Source organism: Mobula birostris, chromosome 21 (assembly GCF_030028105.1).
Source record: "Mobula birostris isolate sMobBir1 chromosome 21, sMobBir1.hap1, whole genome shotgun sequence".
Classification (NCBI taxonomy): domain Eukaryota; kingdom Metazoa; phylum Chordata; class Chondrichthyes; order Myliobatiformes; family Myliobatidae; genus Mobula; species Mobula birostris.
Window position 1 is genome coordinate 8,349,834 of NC_092390.1, and position 22,162 is coordinate 8,371,995.

Below are 22,162 nucleotides of genomic sequence, written 5' to 3' on the forward strand. Positions count from 1 at the left end.
GTGAGTGTTACATTAAAAATAAAGTGAAAGCAAGGCTTGGAAGAATTTAGTGTGCCTATATATCACCAGCATTTGACCCAAATGTGCACAAGTTATTGTAGAGGAGGAGGAGCAATTCCTGTTAAAAGATCTGCAGGCTGCTCTGTGGAAGGCAGTGGTAGGCTATTGAAATGTCCAAATCGGGTGAATGTGACCAATGAGATGCTGTCTGCATTTGAGCTTTCTACAGTTATATGAGAATTCAGTATCAGAGTTCTGCAGCAAATTACTGTTTGGAACGTACTCTCATGGAATCTTGGAAATAATGCAGGAGGGGGCAGTTTGACACATGAAGTACATGCCACTCAGCTCTAAACTGAGGAATGTTGCCCATTTCCCCAACACTTGACAGTGTTTCTCTATTAAATGCTCATCCAATAATTTTATTAATGGCACCTGTGTTATTCTGCTTCCACTAATTCTACTAGTAGTGAATGATAAATCACAGTTACTAATTTTTTTAAAAAAAAGTTCAAGACTCCCTTGGATCAAAATTCTACATATGCATACCTTGCCATTTATGTATTTGCTAATGGTGGTTGCTTCCTTGTATTTGATGCAACTAGTCATGATATTCTCAGAGCTTCTCTGTTTTCAGTTGAAATTCTTTTTCCTAGACTCATTGTAGTGCATCTTTTCTGCATTTTCTCTGGGACCTTTACATCCTTTCTAAAATATTGCATGACCAATTGAACATGGTATTCCATATGTGACCTATTTGGTATTTTGTACTAGATTCAACACAGCTTATTCTTGTCAGTTTTGATAAAGGTCTCAGAGCTGAAATGTTAATTGTTTTCTTTCCAAAGGTTCTGACCTACTCAGTTTTTACAGTATTTTCTGTTTTGTTTCAGATTTCCAGCATCTGCAGGTTTTATTTTTCATTGCCTCTTTCCCATTTCTCAAATTTTAGATACCTTTACAACATGGCATTATTTATCTGATCTTGTCTATGTATAATCCTATCAGTCGCTTTCCCTCATTGGATCTCTAACTATTTTCTCTCCTGTGCCCATCTACTCCATTTTTGATTCATTGCAGTCAGTTAACAAATCAATCAGCATGACTTTGGGAAGAGGGAGTAAACCGGATCATTTTGGGGATCTCTCATGGCTACAGGGAGGATATGTAATCCAGCTTGCTTCACTGCTGCACCACTCTTCCACCTCTGTTAAACCTAGAATTCTGTACATAAGGCAGCTTTAGCATCTGCAAGCTTACCATTTGCATCTTCAAGTTCTCATTTTGCTAGGGGATTTTAACACATTTAATAGAATATTCCTAAACTAATGCCTGCCATCCCTTAAAGTCTTGTCTGGGCTTCTGTTAAGGTAGTTGCCATTTTGAAGTATATCTTAAATCAGAGCAGTATCTTGTTCTGTTAAGTGTACAAGAGTGGGTCCAAAAGTACAAAAGTGGGTTAGAAACATAAAAACATAGAAAACTTACAGCACAATACAGGCCCTTCGGCCCACAAAGCTGTGCTGAACATGTCCCTACCTTAGAACTACCTGGGTTTTACCCATAGCCCTCTATTTTTCTAAGCTCCATGTAGCCATCCAGGAGTCTCTTAAAAGACTCTATCGTTTCCGCCTCCACCACTGGCAGCCCATTCCACACACTCACCACTCTCTGCGTTTTTAAAAAAAACTTACCCCTGACGTCTCCTCTGTATCTACGTTCAAGCACCTTAAAAGTATGCCCTCTTGTGCTAGCCATTTCAGCGCTGGGAAAAGCCTCTGACTATCCACATGACCAATGCCTCTCATTATCTTGAACATAGAACATAGAATAGTACAGCACAGTACAGGCCCTTCGGCCCACAATGTTGTGCCGACCCTCAAACCCTGCCTCCCATATAAGCCCCCACCTTAGATTCCTCCATATACCTGTCTAGTAGTCTCTTTAACTTCACTAGTGTATCTGTCTCCACCACTGACTCAGGCAGTGCATTCCATGCACCAATCACTCTCTGAATAAAAAACCTTCCTCTAATATCCCCCTAGAACTTCCCACCTCTTACCTTAAAGCCATGTCCTCTTGTATTGAGCAGTGGTGCCCTGGGGAAGAGGCGCTGGCTATCCACTCTATCTATTCCTCTTATTATCTTGTACACCTCTATCATGTCTCCTCTCATCCTCCTCCTCTCCAAAGAGTAAAGCCCTAGCTCCCTTAATCTCTGATCATAATCCATACTCTCTAAACCAGGCAGCATGTATCGAGTCATGAACTCCTGTATCAAGTCACCTCTCATCCTCCATTGCTCCAAGGAGAAAAAGCTGAGTTCACTCAACCTATTTCTCATAAGGCATACTCTCCAATCCAGGCAACATCCTTGTAAACAACACACATAAAAGTTGCTGGTGAACGCAGCAGGCCAGGCAGCATCTCTAGGAAGAGGTGCAGTCGACGTTTCAGGCCGAGACCCTTCGTCAGGACTAACTGAAGGAAGAGTGAGTAAGGGATTTGAAAGTTCTCCCCCTCCCCCTCCAACTTTCAAATCCCTTACTCACTCTTCCTTCAGTTAGTCCTGACGAAGGGTCTCGGCCTGAAACGTCGACTGCACCTCTTCCTAGAGATGCTGCCTGGCCTGCTGCGTTCACCAGCAACTTTTATGTGTGTTGCTTGAATTTCCCGCATCTGCAGAATTCTTGTTGTTAACATCCTTGTAAATCTCCTCTGCACCCTTTCTATGGTTTCCACGTCCTTCCTGTAGTGAGGTGACCAGAATTGAGCACAGTACTCCAAGTGGGGTCTGACCAGGGTCCTATATAGCTGTAACATTACCTCTTGACTCTTAAACTCAATCCCACAATTGATGAAGGCCAATACGCTGTATGCCTTCTTAACCACAGAGTCAACCTGCGTAGCAGCTTTGAGTGTCCTATGGACTCGGACCCCAAGATCCCTTTGATCCTTCATACTGCTAAGAGTCTTACCATTAATGCTATATTCTGCCATTATATTTGACCTACCAAAATGAACCGCCTCATACTTATCTGGGTTAAACTCCATCTGCTATTTCTCAGCCCAGTTTTGCATCCTATCAGTGTCCCGTTGGAACCTCTGACAGTCCTCCACACTATCCACAACGCCCTCAACCTTTGTGTCATCAGCAAATTTACTAACCCATCCCTCCACTTCCATATCTAGGTCATTTATAAAAATCACAAAGAGTAGGGGTCCGAGAACAGATCCTTGAGGCACACCACTGGTCACCGACCTCCATGCAGAATTTGACCCGTCTACAACTGCTCTTTGCCTTTTGTGGGCAAGTCATTTCTGGATCCACAAAGCAATGTCCACTTGGGTCCCATGCCGCCTCACTTTCTCAATAAGCCTTGCATGGGGTACCTTATCAAATGCCTTGCTAAAATCCATATACACTACATCTACAGCTTTGCCTTCATCAATGTGTTCAGTCACATCCTCAAAAAAATTCAGTCAGGCTCGTAAGGCACGATCTGCCTTTGACAAAACCATGCTGACTATTCCTAATCATATTATGCCATATTATGTTAGTTTTATATGTGCATAAACCCTTGTTTTTGGAGCAGGAGTGGCTCAAAAACAAAGAAGGGTACTCTCATATAGATGGAAAATTTCTTATTTGGTTTCTGGTGATGTGATGGCTTTCCTTTAGATGTTCTTAATTCAGAATTTAAGGTGAGCTGTTCTTTTTTCCTCGTATTTCTAACGGAAGCCTTTCCTATAACTGTTGCATTCAACAATATTAAAATAAATATTTTTGAGTTAATTTTCTTTTCCTTTGCCGTTACTTATGATTTCAGAGTATGGTTTCCAAATCTTGGGTAACTAATCCATTGTGGAATGATTTGCATTAACAATTTTTTTATTGGCAGAGAAACTCCTTTTTCATTATTTTTCCTGGATAGACCTAATTTCAGCATAAACAATTTCCTTGCTTACCCCAGATGTCTTTCAAACTAATTAACAATTCATCATTTAAACAGAAAATTTGTAGTTTTACCAGTTTTTCGTAGAAAAATAATGTCCTTTTCCTCCCCTTTTCTGAAGGTTGGGAGGACCAGACCCGCTTGACTACATCAGCATGTACAGAAATCCAGGCTGTCCAACGCAGGATGTTCCCGAGCATTGGCATTATGTCAGCTTTGGTTTGAGTGACTTGTATGGAGACAATAGAGTACACGAGTAAGTACCACACAAAAAAGAATTAAGAAAAATTCAAGTTAATGACCAAAAATTTACTCATTCAGAATCTTCTGTGTCTTTGTGGAATGTTGCTATGAAAGCATGGCATGCTGGGTCAATTTTTTGGAAAGCCAGTGTTATTAGTATTTTAACTAGAAATACCTCTATTACTAATAAAAGATGTGTTTCTGACACAAACCAATTTGATGCCGGTGCTGCACATGTAACTATGAAAGATGCCAATAATGATTGTTTGCATGATTTGTAAAGTAGAAAGATTTTAAATGTAAATTGTAATTTGCTGATGAGGGTTGGTTTGTTTGACTGATCAAATAGTCACCATCGAGTATGAGGAAATGGAATTCTAGAGGTTCTCGAAAGCAAATGGCCTGTTTTTTTGGCCTTGATGTACCAGATTGAGATCAGGGTAAGAAGAAAAATTAACCTTTCTGGTCAGAAGAACTGATGAAAAAGATTATCAACCCACGTTGTTTTTGCTGTTTGGTCTCATATACAATATATGTTTAAAGATACATTTTCAAAGAGTGGTTAATGGTATATTGTGATGTACAGATGATAATTTATTTCCTAAAAATAAAAAAATACAAGATGTTTATGTCCCTTGTGCCAGTGGGTCATGAGCACTTGCTCAAGACTGCTTTGATGTTGGGAGTAGCACAGGGTTGATGCGCAGAGGTTTTCAAGTGAGCACCTTCCATCCTTTGTTTCATTGATTAGCCCACTACATCTCAAGAGGGCTCGATAATGATTTCCGGCATCCCAGAGTTGCCCCCCCCGTTCTGTCTTCCCACTCTCTTGATGCTATCTGGGAGCCCAGGAGAGGTCTTTCTGCCTGATCCAAAGCCAGTGACTGCTTCTTTCCGCCGCCACTGATGTGGCTCCGAAGGTTTGCTGTAGAGTCTGACCATGGATCCCTAGCTCCTTCAGCACCTTGATGGTGGATGTGGCTATAAATCCCCTACAACACACTTCCACAGGACAAACTTTGGTTTTCCAACCCTTTCACTAAGTTTCAGCTGCTCGATCTGCACAGCATAGCCTCTTGCGTTCATGTGGTTCAGCCACTGAATCCTCCCATAGGACTCTGAGTTCCTCAACGTAGACAATCTAATGAATTGGACCAGGGAACCAAGTCTTGCCTAAGGTTGGTGGTGGCAATTTCCCGTGGAAAGGTGAGTTGTTTATGTTGGTATTTTCTCTTCCTCCTGGAAGAATGCTGCTGGTGTCAGAGCGTTAGTCATTCTAGAGGGAAAGGAGTTGGTTGCTGTCCTCTTGGTCTTGATAGCCGCTACCAGACTCTTCAAGACCTGGTTGTGACGCCATGTGTATCTGCCTTGTGTGGGGCTGGTTTTACAGTTTGCCGGGATATGCTTGAGGGTTGCTGAAATCGGGCACAGGGCACAAGTTGGATCCTCACCAAACCACTGGTGGAGGTTTTTTGTGAGGGAAGCATGTTGTATGTAGCTCTGATGAGAAAGTGAAGTCTGTTTGTTTCCACCTCCGTTATGCCTTCCAGCTGATTTTTCTCCTCTCAGTGCTTTTCCACGCATCCATTGCCCCTGCTTCGCCAGGGAGACAGCCTTTGCACTTCTGTCAGACTCTTCTTGTCACTGCACTTCCTCGACAACCATCTTCCTTTGCTCTGGAATTGTGGCCTTGTGCCAGGTGGGTCCACTTGCTGTCAGGCCAGAGCCACCCCTGCCCTGTTGGACTTGCCCCACAATGTCTCTATCCCTAAAGGCTGTTGTTGCTTGCTGCACTGCATCAGCTGGAGTCAATTTCCACCCATTTGATAAGGTCCATGCAGCGATACTGATGGTCTTGTCACAAGAGTCCTTGAGTGTCATCTGTAGACACATCTGAGAATTCCTCATTTGAATTCCTCTGTAAGGCCAGTGAAAGGTAGTTCAAGGACTCCTTTACTATTGAGATTGATGTTACTGATGCACCTTGGGACACCAAGCCTCTTCTTTACGAATAATGTAATGGTTTGTTTGAGCTTCTTCATGGTTGTTAGTAAGACAGTGTGTGGCCACATCACCCTGGGTAGGAGACCAAATTGTAGGCACCAGAGCTTCAGTTTTCCAGGCAGCATGGTCTTGTCAATGTTGTCCAGGCCGTTGGCAATGGTTGCTTTAGTTGCTGCATCTGCTCTTTGTCCATGAGGCTACCATCTACCCATGCTTTGACAGACTGTTCAGACACTGTTGGAACTGAGTCATCACCGATGAAGAACTTTGTCTTTCAGCATTCCCTTGACTATGGAGGTGCTTCGTGACTTGCTGGGTTTGATTTTTCATTCTGGCCCACTTGATGTTCTCCTGCAACTTTCCAAGTAGTCACTTGGTGAATGCTGTAGTAATGGTCAGTGTTGTTATATCGTCCTCGTACAGCCTAATAGGGGGAAGACGAAGTCCAACACTTGTTCTTTCACTGCCTACCACCCATCTTGAAGCCCTGATAATGACCTCATAGCCATTGTGAAGGCCAGGCGTGATTATAGTGCAACCTGCCATAATACATACTTCCAGTCTCTGCAATGGTTTGGTAAAATCTGCTGTTGTGGAGCAGGTTTTGAAAGTACGATTTTCCCAGTGTTGTGATGGGCTCTGGTATCTGGAAGAAGTCAAATGCTTTCCAGAGAGGTGCATGGGGAATTGAGCCAGATGAACTGGTGTGGTCCAGGAAGATCACATAGAGGTTTCTTTTGTCCTTCCTATCTGCTTGGATCTGGTGCCACTTCATGTTTGTATGTTCCAGACTCCCAGAGAACCCTGGAATTCCAGCTTTCTATATAGATGTATCAGTGTACTTGTTTATCTCCAGGTAGCTGGCCAGCCTCTGTGCTTTACAGTGAAGAAAATTTTCCCCTTGACCTTCAGAAGGCAGATTGGTCGAAACTGACTTAGGTTTTTCTGCAACCTTTACTTTTGGAATCAGGACACCGCCATGCTTTGGGTGTTATTCGCCTCTGCCACACTACCCTTATGAGCCTCCAGAGAAACCACAAGACATCTGGTGTATTCTTATAAAGCCCAATGGTATTAGGCCCGGGAGCAGGTGACAATCTTGCCCGTGGGACTGCCTTCCCCACTTTCCTCCATTTTGGAGGGTCAAAATCCAGGTTGGTGGAGGGGCTGAATTGGGGCGCGGGGGGGTGGGAGATGTTGGATGGAATGATCGTATGTTCCTACCTTTTCAAGTTGGTGTGAACCTTTTCCAGGCGCTCCTGCAGTTTCTGCTTTGATGTTTTCAAAGTTCCGCTTTTTTTCCGGTGTGAAGAGACCTTTAATGGACTTGAAAGGGTCTTTGTAGAACTGTGTTCTTGTTTGTTCTTTATTTCTGCGTAGCCTCCTTAGTAGTCTGCATTGTACAATGTTGTAGCAGTAAATGCTTAAGCATATATTGTAATGTGTTTACTTGACCTATATTATTGTAATATTTGACTTGTATTTTTTCAACTGATCAATCACAGTTTATCCTATTCAATATTTTTCTAGTCACTGATTTAATCAAGACTAACTGCAGAACTGGTTCCTTGTATCTGACTTTGAAATCAGCAAATTATTCACAACTAGTCTTTGGAATTTTTTATTTTGTAACTCTTGAAGCGAGAATTGTTTTATTTTCCGCGTCTTAATTGATTGATGAACTTAAGTTCCCTTTTGAATTTGGTCAGAAATGATTATGGATCAAAATACCCCAAAGTGCAATTTGCCTGCAAAAATAGGAGATTGGATTTTAAAGAAGTTTTATGTAGGTGGTTTATGTGCCTATTTCCAGAAGTCTTATAAAGCTGCTTTATTTAGCTGGGCTCCCTCTTAAAATACTTGAGATGCAGAAATTCAAATCACAACAGTCTAATGACTGACCCATTTTCTGGTGGTGTAGCACTTAGCATCTTTCTTTCAAAAAAGCAAGGTACTGCATGTGCTGGAAATCAGATATAAAAAGCAAGATTCATGAAATGCTTCACAGGTGAGACACTGTCTGAGGGGAGATGGTCAGATAGATCACTCGTCACTTAATAAAAGACTGTCGAACTAAAATGTTAAATATATCTCCCCACCGATGCTGCCTGACCTCTTGACTATTCACAGCATTTAAGTTCCTATGGAACTTCTGCCACCTTTCCAAAGCCACACTATCAATTACTAGCAATTATTCATTGACTTCTGATGTTTTTGTATTAATAGTGTTCCGGTTAAGTTAATTAACTTGCTTGGACAATAGGGGAAAATTGAACAAATGTACAAGGAAATTATGATCGTCCCAGACTTTGGGTATCAGAAATCATGCTATCTAATGACTTCTGAAGCATTGTAGTTATCCAACATGTAAATGAAACTCTGGCCAAGATGGTCCTTGCGTGGAATGCTCCTTCAGTCATCCTCTTCTGGGTACATCACAAAACCATATTTCACTTCTTTTACGTCTTTTATGATTGTTTTTAATCTTGAATGTGATTCTGGAACTGTTGGAGCCTGTGATTTGCAGTTTAGAGATCGTTTGGGTGTTTCAGCACTCTGCAGTCTCCCGAGAGGATTCCAGGAGGCAGAGGCAGCTTGCGCAAACCTTGTGGCAAGACTGCGGGAGGGGGTGTGAGCCAATGTTTGACTCCATCTTACTGATTAAAGCTTTCATTGTTACCCGATTAAAGCTGCTGGTGCCTGTGTGCAATTGCATATCAATTAAATAAAAGCATGCACACAGGGGATTGCATTGAGAGAAAGCAACGTGAATGTGCAGACAACCAGACCAATATGTAGTGCTGGGGGGAGGGGGTGTTTCATTGCTCCAAAAGAAATGGATCCATACATTACACTTCCCCCTTTAGATTATACAACATAAAACTGTAGGTACAAAACATTCAATTCCCCTTTCAGAAACTCATATTCCAACAAAAACATGCTTTCGCAATAATAGTCCATAACTAACCACAGTTCTAAAGGTTCAGTCTTTTGTGTGGCACACTTTTTTTCAGGATAGCCTCGACCTGTGGAGTGGCATCAGGTTTGGCATGTCTTGTCAGCGATAATGTTCTCTGTTTCTGGAGTCTAGTGACTGTAATGTGTCCATCTTGTTGGATGCAGTCAACTCAGGTGTGTTCTTCAGTTGAGCATCGACATGGTGTCTCCATGTCTGATCTCCAACACCCATTGCTGGAGAGGAATGTCCTCCTTGTCCATTGCTTTAATGGAGTTAAAGGTTTGGATAAACCTTTCAGCTAACCTGTTTATTCCTAAGTGGTAAGGAGCTGACTTGAAAGGCCACTTCTCTTCATGAACAGTCGGAGTTCTTCTGATGTGTATAGTCGTCCATTGTCACTCACAATTTGTTCTGGTAAGCCATTTCTGGCAATGATGGTCCTCAGAGCTGAGACAGTCTTTGCTGAGGTGGTTGACTTCATTGGTATAACCTCTGGCCACTTTGAATGAGCATCCACACAATCAGAAATATCAGAAATAGAGTCTATGAATGGTCTAGCAATGTCAATATGTACTCTTTGCCATGGTGAAGATGCCAACTCCCATAAGTGTAATAGTGCCTGTGGGAGTGCAATTTGAACTTTTTGGCATCCCGAACAGCTTTTGGCCAAGTCTTCAGTCTATTTATCTATTCCCTTCTCAAATATCTTTTTGTTATCATTAAGCAGCTGTGACAGCCTCTGGTTAGTGCTACCATTTGGGCTGCCATTGCCTGTTGATACCACTTTGAGAGCTTTGATTATGTGGCAGTCTAGATGGATTTTCTCAACCATTCACATCCGAAAAGTGCTGGCCCTCCACTTTTCAACATGTAAAGCTGTAATTGTTGTGCTTGGCTTCCATGTGTCAATTTGCTTTCAGTTTGCCTTTGGGAGACACTTTTTTGCCTGTGTAGGTCTTTTAACATCACTGAGGTCTTCTTTAATGGTATCTTAGAAAACAGTCTTGTAGTCAGCCTCTGGAATTAAGGACAAAGATGACCCTATATCCAGCTCCATTTTCAGTTTTACACCAGACAGATATATTGTGATCCAGATGATTTGTGATCTGCTTCAGCTATACTGTGCAGTCTAGGCATGACAGTTCACCTTTGTCAGACTCTGTTGTCTGATTCTACTTTACATTTGGTAACTGTCTGCATTTGCTTAGTCATGCACACACGAGGAAATCTGCAGATGCTGGAATTTCAGTCAACGCACATAAAAGTTGCTGGTGAACACAGCAGGCCAAGCAGCATCTCTAGGAAGAGGTACGGTGGATGCTTTGGGCGAGGCTTCTTTCAGTTAGTCCTGACGAAGGGTCTTGGCCCGAAACGTCGACTGTACCTCTTCCTAGAGATGCTGCCTGGCCTGCTGCATTCACCAGCAACTTTTATGTGTGGTGCATTTGCTTAGTTTTGTGTTTGAGACTTTTCACATTCTCTCTGTGACATTGTCTGTGACACTTTCTGCAGACTTTTCCTTTGAACCAAGTCATTTGCATCATGGGAGGATTTGCACATTGATTACATTTTTGGCTTTTTGCACCATTCAGGGACATTTTGTGCATTTCAAATTCTAACCACCTTTTCTGTAGTTTTGCTGCATCCTTTGCTGCAGTCTCTAATGATATTGCAGTGGTCAGTGCAATAAGCTTAGGTGTGTTTTGGATAATAGTCTCTTTTGAGTGCTTTGACTATGCATTCCACATAAAAGCCTGTCCCTTAATGCATCAGAAAGTCCATCTCTAAAGTCACAGTACTGGGAAAGTTTGTGCAGTTCTGCAATGTATTCAGAAAGGCTTTCATCTTTTGACTGGTTCCTTTTGTAAAATCTAAATATCTTAGCTATTACCAGCAGTTTAGGTCTCAAGTTATTTTGTAAAATTGTAACCATTTCATTAAATGTCTTGCTTGCTGGCTTTTCAGGAGTTACTAGGTTATGTAAGAGACTGTATGTTCTTGGGTCCATTAAACTGAGAAGTGTAGGGGCTTTCTTCTGCTCCTTCATGTTGTTCATATTACAATACCGTTCAACCCTCTCGATATATGACTCCCAGACTTCATTAACGATATCGAATTCGTTAGCTTTCCAGACTGAAGCTATCCCAGGTTATTTTCACTTTAAATTCAGCATGTCTTTCTCTGTTACTATTCACTGTACTCGAGTGTTTGTTAGCGTCTGTGACAGCTTTCTCATGCTGTTTTGTCCCGTAATCATGCCGTAACTGTCAGTGCAGTTGACGATTTTTTTGACATTCAGGTTTGTACTCATTGCCAATTTGTTGTGTCTGCACAACTACCTGTATATTAAATAATAGCGCACAAGCAGGAGTTGGCTTTAACTGGTGTATTCATATTGCAGTGAGAGAGAACAAAGTGCATGTGTAGACAATAGATCAATATGTAGCACTAAGGGGGGGAAGGGTCACTCATCTGAAAGAAATGGGTCCATACATTACGAAAGTGACGAGGGAGATTGAAACGATGAGGTGGATGTGGAAGGTGAGCACTGGTTGCCTGCTTTTTGACTCGCTGGTGGGGTGGCTCTGCTGCCGGAGAGGGGAGACTGACTTTTGATCACTGTGCTGTCGCAGAGGAAGAGGCCTGCCACTGTGCCTGGAGAATGTTACCCAGGTTTTCTGTGTTTTTGTTGTGGACTTGGACTTTCTTTCAGTCTTGTAGTTTTTTTTAATATTATGTTTTTTCACCTGATCTTTCTCATTCTTTTTTGTGTGTGGGAGAGGGGGATTTGAGGGTCAATGTGCTTGTTCTGTTTTCCTGTTTTTTGTGTGGGGAGGGGGGATTTGGGGTTTGCTTGTGCCACTGTACTGGTTTTCGTGGCTATCTGGAGAAGAAGAATTTGAGTTGCATACTTTAAGTGAACTGTTGAACCTTTGAAATAGCTATCTTTGTTCTTGTAACGTTGCCTAATTGTAATAATTAGGAATTATTAATCATCCAAGGAAGAATGGGAAGTCTTCAGAGTTGGGAGGAGCTTGAACTATGTTACAGCTTTGTATTGGTCCACTGACGTTACTGATATAAGTGTTGAAATGGGGTTAGTATGCACAGATTTTAACCAGTAGGAGTTCTGTATTGTGGCATTCTTTAATACATTCTTGAAGATGAAGACACTGGAGAATAACTTGACAGTATCGATGTATTTTGCATGCAAAAAAGAGAATGGGGCTATATTAATTTTGATAAGGTTAACAAATAAATCAAACTAAAATACCTTATTGGAGCCGGTGTTCAGTCATACAAGTGGAAGTAGGTCTCAGACATGGCTACATATGTTGAGAGTCCAGGATTTCCTGATGGTTTTGATAAGTCAAATTTATCAGTTCGTCCTGCAGTTGAATTCCACGTGGAAATAAGGTGGCCCTTGGACACTAGGAATCAATATTCCATTTCTGTGCTTAGTGGATGGGAACTATGAAAGTTAGTTTCTCAGTTGCTTTTGTTTAAAATCTCAAGGCCCACACACATTATGTTACCTGTAGCCTATTTGCTGTGCAAGTGTAATGGTACAGCAGACATCAAAGTTCAAAATAAATTTATTATCAAGGTCTGTATACCCTAAACACCTTCCAGGCACCCAATGGAAAACAAAGGTACAAGAGAATTCACGAAAAACCACACATAATAAAGATAGACAAATATCCAGTGTGCAAAAGAGGACAAATCATGCAAGTAATGAAAATAATTAACAAATAATACTCTGAAAATAAGCTTCGGGGTCCCTGAAAGTAAGTCCACAGGCTGCAGTCAGTTCAGTGCTAAGGCGAGTGAGCCCAATGGCTACAGGGCAAGAACTGCTCTTGATCCTGGTGGCATGTAGCCGAAGACTCCTACATCTCCTGTCTGATGGAAGTAGCAGGAAGAAAGAGAGAGAGGTCCAAAGCAGGCAGATAGGATGGGCTTAGCTGGGGGATCTGGGCTGGCATGGAGTAGTAGCGTTGAATATTGGTTTATTGTCCAAAATGGGCCTTCCAACCTTCAGCCCAGATAAGTTTTTTGGGGGAGCAGAAAAAAGCAGGTTGTGCGGTGTGAGCCAGATCCAAAATGACTTGACCTATTGTGCCAAATTTTGTTTTTAGGTTGATGAAAAATTTTCTAAGGAACTGATTTTTAATCAAAATGATCCTCAAATTTGACTCATGTGAAGATAGAGCTGGAAAGGACATTAGCCATGTTAAGGGACTGATGTAATATTTGGCAACCCCTTGCTGAGGAGAAGAATACTGGCACATTAAGCTAGTATGTTGTTGTTATTTAAATTGGCCACCCTAATGCATGGTACACTACACTCAAATTGTGAATCATAGGGATGTGTGTGCTGGTTACTTTATGCTGGTCCATTATTGCTTTGCTTAAATGCCATTTTGTTCTTACATTGTTATTTTAATAAGGGCACCATGGTAAGGTGGCAGTTAGTTCAATGCCATTACAGCTTGGAGTTCAATTCTGTTATCTGTACATCCTCCCCATGGAATGCGTGGGTTATCTCCGGGTGCTCCAGTTTCCTCCCATAATCCAAAAACGTACAGGTTAATTGGACATTGTAAATTGTCCTGTGATTAGGCTAGGATTAAATCAGGAGTTTGCTGGGGTGGCGTTGCTCAAGCGGCCAGAAAGGTCTATTCCACACTATCTCTAAATAAAAAAATAAATAAAAGCTTGCTGGGTTTGCACATGGATTTGAAAAGTGGTAGCTCAAGCAGATAGTCTGTTTAACAGGCATATGGTGTACTGACCTTCAGTAATCGGGCTCTGAATACAACAGGTAGGTTATTGCTGCAACTTGAGCAGTTCTGGTCACCACATTTGTTATAGCACTAGAGGATGAAAAGATATTCACCACGATGAGGTTGCCTGGAATGGGCATTTCAGCAATGAGGAGAGACTAGGTCTGTTTAAATGGTAAGAGTGAATGGGGGTGGGGGTGGAATCTGAAGGGACATTTGTGGAAAGTGTGTGAGGGGAGGGAATCTGAGGAGACCTTTCTCATCAGACCATTGGTTACCTTGAATAATTGATCGTGCTGGATGCAGAGATGCCTGCAGTATTTTAGAAACATCAGTATGAGGGCTGGCTTGATTTGCCTCGGCACAGACTGTTATGTAGCAAGTTATAGAAGATGGGATTATTACAGAATGGGCAGTCAGCATCGATGTGATAGGCCGGGTGGGCTGTTTCTATTCTTTATGATTCCGATGCCACACCAATGCCTTGTATTTGAAAATTGAATTGGGAAAGATTTGGTCTCTCCTGGCTGATGGCAAGTATAATATTTACATGTTGTAGCAGTTAGTATGACAGATAAATAGATTACAGTCTGCTCAAAAGCGAAGCTTAATTTTTCCAAGGGGAGGGGGAGATTAGTGAAATGAGGTAAAACGATGTTAACTTGTGAAAACAAAAATCAGTAAACGCAGACATCTGTTCGTTTGCATACTGCGCCTATTTTTAAATAAATAATTACATTTTGCCTTTCAAATACTTTCTAAAACTTGGTGTTCCATCCATATGATTGACAGATAGCAATACCTGAGTACGCTGCAGATTACTCAGTCCATGTTGAACACTCAATCGCAGTTCGTACTGAGGCTTTTGCAAGAAGTTGAGGGTTTAAAGTAAACTAACCATTAAAGACACTTAAAGGTGTACAACTCAATGGATTTGGTTTAACTTAATTTGAAATTAGATTTTTAAACTTTTTATAAAATTATTTGAATATGATAAATTAAAAGGCATATTAGGTAGGTGTGCTGGTGTAGATAGAATTAATGAAGAATTTTGAACTGTTTTTCTGTAACCAGTGAGCTTCAGTTAAGCACTTGCAATTACAAGTACCAATATCATATGATAGTCATAACAAATTTGACATTAAAAATTCCCTTAACTGTACCATCTTGGTGAGCCATGCTGTTAGCATAGTGGTTAGCAGAATGCTTTACAGCAGTGGTCCCCAACCACCGGGCCGCAAAGCATGTGCTACCAGGCCGCGAGGAAACAATATGATTCGGCGATATGAAACGATATGAGTCAGCTGCACCTTTCCTCATTCCTTGTCAGGCGCTGTTGAACTTAAACCTCCCCCCCCCCCCCCCCCCCCAATCGACCGGTCCGCAAGAATATTGTCAATATTAGACCGGTCCACGGTGCAAAAACGGTTGGGGGCCCCTGCTTTACCGAACAGGTGATGTGGGTTTGGTGCCACCTTTACCACAGATTCCACCTGTGAATTAACCTTCTGCCTATAAGGTATTTGTACGTTCTCCCTGTGGCTGCATGAATTTCCCCTGGGTGCTTCTGTTTGCTCCCACAGTCCAAAGACGTATGGGTTGGTAGGTTAATTGGTCATAGTAAATTGTTCTGTGATAAGTCTAGGGTTAAATGGGGGATTGCAGCCCGGTGCGGCTTGGGTTGAAGGGGCTTACTGTACTACAGTGGAGAATTGTAAACGGAACTTTGCTAGATCAAATAACGACAACACAAAAAGACCGTTACATATCTTTTCACCCGTTTATTTCTTCGAGCTCAGCCGGCGAGTGAACTTAGACCTGACATCAGGGAGAGACCCTTTCTCATCTCCCCGGCGGTTCTACAAGTTCACTGCCCGATGTCCAAATTGTCTGAGGTTATAAGGCCACCGATACAAAAGAACAATCAGTTTGATAACTATTCCGGTCAAGTCAATGGACTATTGATATAAAAGTACAATCAATTTGTTAGACACTCCAGCCACCTTAATTAAAGAAAGGAATGTCCTACCTGGTTTGCTGGAGCCACAACTTAATGACAAAGATAAGAACATCCGTCAAATTTGTGCTTTAATTAAGAAAGGAATCTTCTGTCTAATTTCCATCAGGTACTGCTTTTTGTCAAAATCAAAAGGTGTGAAAAGCCCAGAGACATCTATGTTGATCTGGGTGAACCTTAAGCCTTATCTTCTCCAAAGAAAGCAGCTGTGAGACATTATTCAAACACACTGCAGTCATAGACATAGTACTGAATCTGTTGTTTACAGGAATCTTGAGAATCCCCCTTTCCCCTAAACTTTATCAGAATAAATAAATGTTATTAATGACTTTGTCTTAGCTGTGCAGGATTAAATTTTTAATTAATTGTATTTGGGGAAAAATTTAAGTTTTGTTACTTAATGGAGATTACTTTCTAGATGATGTGCATAATTTAGTTTTAAGTGCTTGTGTTGGCGAGTTTTGTGAGGACTTGGAGAGAGATATTTTATGGTTGCTAAAGTGTTGAAATATCAGGTTGGTTTGGTTTGGTTTTGTTTTATTTAAAACATACTCCACTGAATTTGAGTGAGTTCCACAGGTTGTGGTCTAGCAACTTTTCACTCAATGCCAGCAGCAAATTAGTACATGGGTTTGTCATCATCTCAGACATTCAGACATTCCATACCAAAAACCTTTCAGTTTTGATCTTGTTGGAATTTGAGTACGTGCAAAGGTATTTAAATATCGTCTGGCAAGTAGTAGTTCACACCCAAGTTTTGAATGGTGCTGTGTGTAGTGTTTTTAATATTTCAGTAATATTTGAGTAATACTATAAATATATCGTTTAATTAAGCATTCTTTGTCTACATAACTTGTTATGGTTTATAAGTAAGAATCATAAAACAGGAGCAGAATTAGGCCATTCAGCCCATTGCATCTGCTCTGTCATTTCATCAGGGCTGATCCCAGATTCCATTCAACCCCATACACCTGCCCTCTTACCATATTCCTTGATGCCCCGACCAATCAGGAATCCATTAACTTCCTGCTTTGAATATACCCACGGACTTGGCCTCCTCCGTAGTCTGTGGCAGAGCATTCCACAGATTCACCACTCTTTGGCTAAAAAAAAACCTCTCTCCTTCCTTTTCTACAAGGTTGCCCCTCAGTTTTGAGTCTGTGTCCTCTAATTATGGATACCCCCCGCTAGAGGAAACATCCTTTCCACAGCCACCTTATCTAGTCCTTTCAACATTTGGTAGGTTTCAATGAGATTTCCTCCCCCCCCCCCCACCCTTCTAAATTCCAGTATGTACAGGCCCAAAGCTGCCAGAAGCTCCTCGTATGTTAACCCCTTCATTCCTGGAGTCATCCTCGTGAACCTCCTCTGGACTCTCTCCAATGATAACACATCCTTTCTGAGCTAAGGGGATCAAAACTATTGACAATACACTTGTGTGGCCTGACTAGTGTATTATAAAATTTCAGCATTATCTCCTGTTTTTACCTTCTATTCCCCTTGAAATAAATGCCAACATTGCATTTTTCCTTCTTTACCACAGATTCCACCTGTGAATGAATCTTCTGGGAGCTTTGCACAAAGACTGCTAATCCCCATTGGACCTCTGATGTTTGAATTTTCTCCCCTTTTAGATAATAGTCTGCTTTTACCAAATTGCGATATCATACTCTTTCCAACACTATTCCATCTGCCATAGTTCCTTTTGTAATAGCAATGGCACTCCTGCTCCCTGACACTAGTGGATCTCTGGCATGCAGCTAGTGTCTTCTGAAGTAAAGTACTTATTTGGTTCATCTGCCATTTCTTTGTTCCCCATTACCTCACCAGCATCAGTTTCCAGTGGTCCAATATCGTCTCTCGCCCTTTTATTCTTTATATAACTGAAAAAACTGTTAACGTTCTGCTTAATATTTGGGAGGGAGGAGAAGATGACGGTGCGACGCAGCGTGCGCAGCCGCTCCGAATGATATCGTATGTGTTAACTAGGATGCTGTGCACAATCCTGATTTGACAGGAGACAGCTGTGAGAAGCACGGAGGAACACCTGGAGAAACTTCTGAAATGCCGGCTTCGCTGCTGCTGCTACTGTGCGATCGAGAATCTCCGGAAGGGAAGGCCCCAAATCCTCGGCTTTGCCTGTTGCCAGGCCCGGGGTCGAAGCGCTCGGCAGAGATGGTGCTAGGTGTTGGAGGGCTGGTCGGAGGCTCGGAGTTTTCCGACGGACTCGAATCGGTTGTGGTCAGGTGCTTCCAGGATGCTGCATTGGCAAGTTTGTGGCGCTTGGAGGCTCATGGCAGGAAGAGTTTTTTTTTCCTTCCACCGTCTGCGTGAGATGACGGGACTTTCAAGAGGCTTTGAGACTTTTTTTTACTGTGCCCATGGTCTGTTCTTCATCAAATTACAGTATGGCTTTGCACTGTTGTAACTGTATGTTATAATTATGTGGTTTTTGTCACTCTTTCAGTCGGTTTGTCTTGTGTTTCTGTGATATTCTGGAGAAACATTGTATCATTTCTGAATGCATGCATTATTGAATGACTGTAAAAGAGGACTGCGTGTCCTCATAATCTAATATTATCGACTAGCTTGCTGTCATATTTCATCTTTTCCCTTTTTGTTCGTACATGAATGACGTACGTCATTGCACCACCACATAAATCTGTGCCTCACTGAAGAGTACATGTTATCTTGAGCTCCTATAATTTTCTTCCGATTGGTTTGGAAGTTACAAAACATAACAGTGGTGATGAAAGAATTTTAAAACGAACCTCTGCCGATTGTACTAGTGATCATTTTTTTATTCTTTGGAAGGGGAGAAAGGCAGTTGGGTCCTAAAAATGTTTAAATTAACGGAGTCGTAATTTAAAAAAAAATTAAGATAAATTTTTTATCGTGATAAATTTTTTAAAAATCAGGAATGTCTGACTACTTTGGAAAGGTAGATGCGTTTGATTGCATGACACATAACTGGGTGGTGTATACTGAACAAATTGAGCGGTATTTTGAAGTGAATGAAATAGCCAATGGAAAACGAAGACCAGTTTTACTTGGTGGAAGAGCATACAGTTTGCTTAGAAGTTTTATTGCTCCAGCCAAAGTGAGCTTTGCTGATATTGTGAAAGTAATGCAGGAACTTTTAAAACCAAAACCATTGTTTATTACAGAACAATTTAGGTTTCATAAGCAGAATCGAAAAGAAGGGGAGTCCATTTCAGCTTACATGGTTGAATTGAAGAGATTGAACTGAGCATAGTGTCTACTCCTGTCCTTTGGTAGAAAGCTATGGATCAGGTGCTGTAAGGCCACCCAGGCACTCAGTGTTGACTGGATGACATCATTGTTACCAGTGAGAATGACAAGGAACATCTCAACTCTCAAAACGGTGTTAAAAAGATCAGAAGATACATTCAACAAGTGTGAATTCTTTAAAGCAAGCATCACTTACTGCAGCTACATTTAATGCACAAAGATTACACGTGTGTTAAAAAAATTCAAGCAGTGGTGGTTGCCCCAAAGCCAAAGGACATGTCGCAGTTGCAATCTTTATTGGGATTTGTCAATTACTATAATAGGTTCCTGTCAAATCCGGCTACTATGCTTTATTCCTTGTAATTCAACTCATTACTGTAGATCGGGAAGAAATGGCAATGGGCAAAGCACTGTGAGATGGCTTCCAAATGGTAAAGCAAATCTTCACATCAGACACAGTACTCACAACATTATGATCCATATCAAGTGAAGCTTGCCTGTGAAATTCAAGAAGACAACTAATCATGGAAGTGCTGATGGATTGTCCCGTTTACCCTTCGAAAAGGAAATACCTGAAAAATTTACAAAAAACGACACTTTTTATGGCTCTATAGTGGCTGGAATGTACAGCGGAAATTCTACTTTCTCCATTTTTTTTTAAACCAGCACTGGGATGAACTTGCCTTTGATGGAGGTCGCCTTATGTGGGGATTGAGAGCTGTTGTACCATCCAAGTTGAGAGTTAAATGTTGGAGGAGCAATATGCAGGACATCTAGTGTAAACATAACTTTGCTGGATCAAATAACGACAGCACAAAAAGACCGTTACATATCTTTTCACCCGTTTATTTCTTCGAGCTCAGCCAGCGAGTGAACTTGGACCCGACATCAGGGAGAAACCCTTTCTCATCTCCCCGGCAGTTCTACAAGCTCACTGCCCGATGTCAGAATTGTCAGAAGTTATAAGGCTACCGATACAAAAGAATGATCAGTTTGATGACCATTCCAGTCAAGTCAATGGACTATTGATACAGAGAACAATCAGTTTGATAACTATTCCGGTCAAGTCAATGGACTATTGATATAAAAGTACAATCAATTTGTTAGACACTCCAGCCACCTTAATTAAAGAAAGGAATGTCCTACCTGGTTTGCTGGAGCCACAACTTGATGTCAAAGATAAGAACATCCGTCAAATTTGTGCTTTAATTAGGAAAGGAATCTTCTGTCTAATTTCCATCAGGTACTGCTTTTTGTCAAAATCAAAAGGTGTGAAAAGCCCAGACACATCTCATGTGGATCTGGGCGAACTTTAAGCCTTATCTTGCTCTAAAGAAAGCAGCTGTGAGACATTATCCAAACACACTGCAGTCACAGAATCCATTTTTTTAAAGGAATCTTGAGAATCCCCCATTCCTTTAAACTTTATCACTAGGTGTGGTCAAAATGAAAACATTGGCTTGAAGTGTTGTCTGGTGGCCTGGGGTAGATCAGCATTTCGACCAGCTTTCCCTGCACTGTTTGCGGTACCAACACATTCAGAAGATGCCATGAGCAGCACCTCTGCATCCCTGGGATTTTTGTGGATTTTGCCAAATCATTCATGGGCACAAAGTTCTTGATGGTGGATGTAGCTACAGTGGCCAGAATCATTCACAATGGCCCCCACTACAGCCTCACAGACTATTGATATGTTAAGAAGCCTCTTCTCAAGGTCTAGTGTTCCAGAACATTTTGTTGCAGAACAGTTACAGTCATTCCTGAAAATGAATGGGATAAGACGTATTACTTTTGCACCATATGACTCTATTTACAAATGGCTTGGTGGAGAGATTTGTCCAGGGTCTGAAGAATGCATTGTGGGCGATGTCAGTAGAACACGCTACACTGACACTGAATCAGAAGCTCACCAATTCCCTCCTTGGATGTGGCAATGCAGCACACTCCACAACCAACAATGCTGTTCCTGGGTCTTCCCTTGTGTTCACACTTAGGTTTTCTCAAACTCAATCTCAGAAGGAGTATGCAGGACAAATAGCTGAGGCAATTGAGGGCTCCTCAAACAAGGAGGGTTGATGTTTCACTCCTGGACAAGCAGACCTGGTGAGGAACTACAGGTGTAATCAAAAGTGAGTACTTGGAAAGTTTAAGACAGGCTACCGTGAGAGGTGAGGGAGGAGATTGCTAATGATCTTTGCATCATCAATGGGGATGGGGAAGGTTCCGGAGGATTGGAGGGTTGCCGATGTTGTTCCCTTATTTAAGAAAGGGAGTAGAGATAGCCCAGGAAATTGTAGACCAGTGAGTCTTTCTTCAGTGGTTGGTAAGTTGATGGAAAAGATCCTGAGAGGCAGGATTTATGAATATTTAGAGAAGCATGATATGATTAGGAATGGTTAGCATGGCTTTGTCAAAGACACGTCTTGCCTTATGAGCCTGATTGAATTTCTTGAGGATGTGACTAAACACGTTGATGAAGGTAGAGCAGTAGATGTAGTGTATATTGATTTCAGCAAGACATTTGATAAGGTGCCCCATGCAAAGATGATTGAGAAAGTAATGAGGCATGGGATACAAGGTGACCTTGCTTTGTGGATCTAGAGTTGGCTTGTCCACAGAAGGCAGAGAGTGGTTGTAGATGGGTCCTATTCTGCATGGAGGTCAGTGACCAGTGGTATGCCTCAGGGATCTGTTCTGGGACCCCTTCTCTTTCTGATGTTTATAAATGACCTGGATGAGGAAGTGGAGGGATGGGTTAGTAAATTTGCTGATGACACAAAGGTTAGGGGTGTTGTGGATAGTGTGGAGGGCTGTTAGAAGTTACAGCGGCATATCGATAGGGTGCAAAACTGGGCTGGGAAGTGGCAGATGGAGTTCAACCAGGTAAGTGTCAGGTGGTTCATTTTGGTAGGTCAAATATGATGGCAGAATATGGTATTAATGG

At 41.7% G+C, this 22,162-nt stretch overlaps 1 protein-coding gene across 2 annotated transcripts in view; it reads left to right on the plus strand.

The window, feature by feature from the left end:
• sufu (suppressor of fused homolog (Drosophila)) overlaps positions 1-22,162 on the plus strand; it is a 109,306-nt gene that overhangs the window by 9,137 nt on the left and 78,007 nt on the right. For both annotated transcript variants that reach the window (XM_072238909.1, XM_072238908.1), the window contains exon 2: positions 4,078-4,212. In XM_072238909.1, the coding sequence (XP_072095010.1) occupies positions 4,078-4,212 (135 nt within the window). The remainder of the gene's footprint in view (positions 1-4,077; positions 4,213-22,162) is intronic.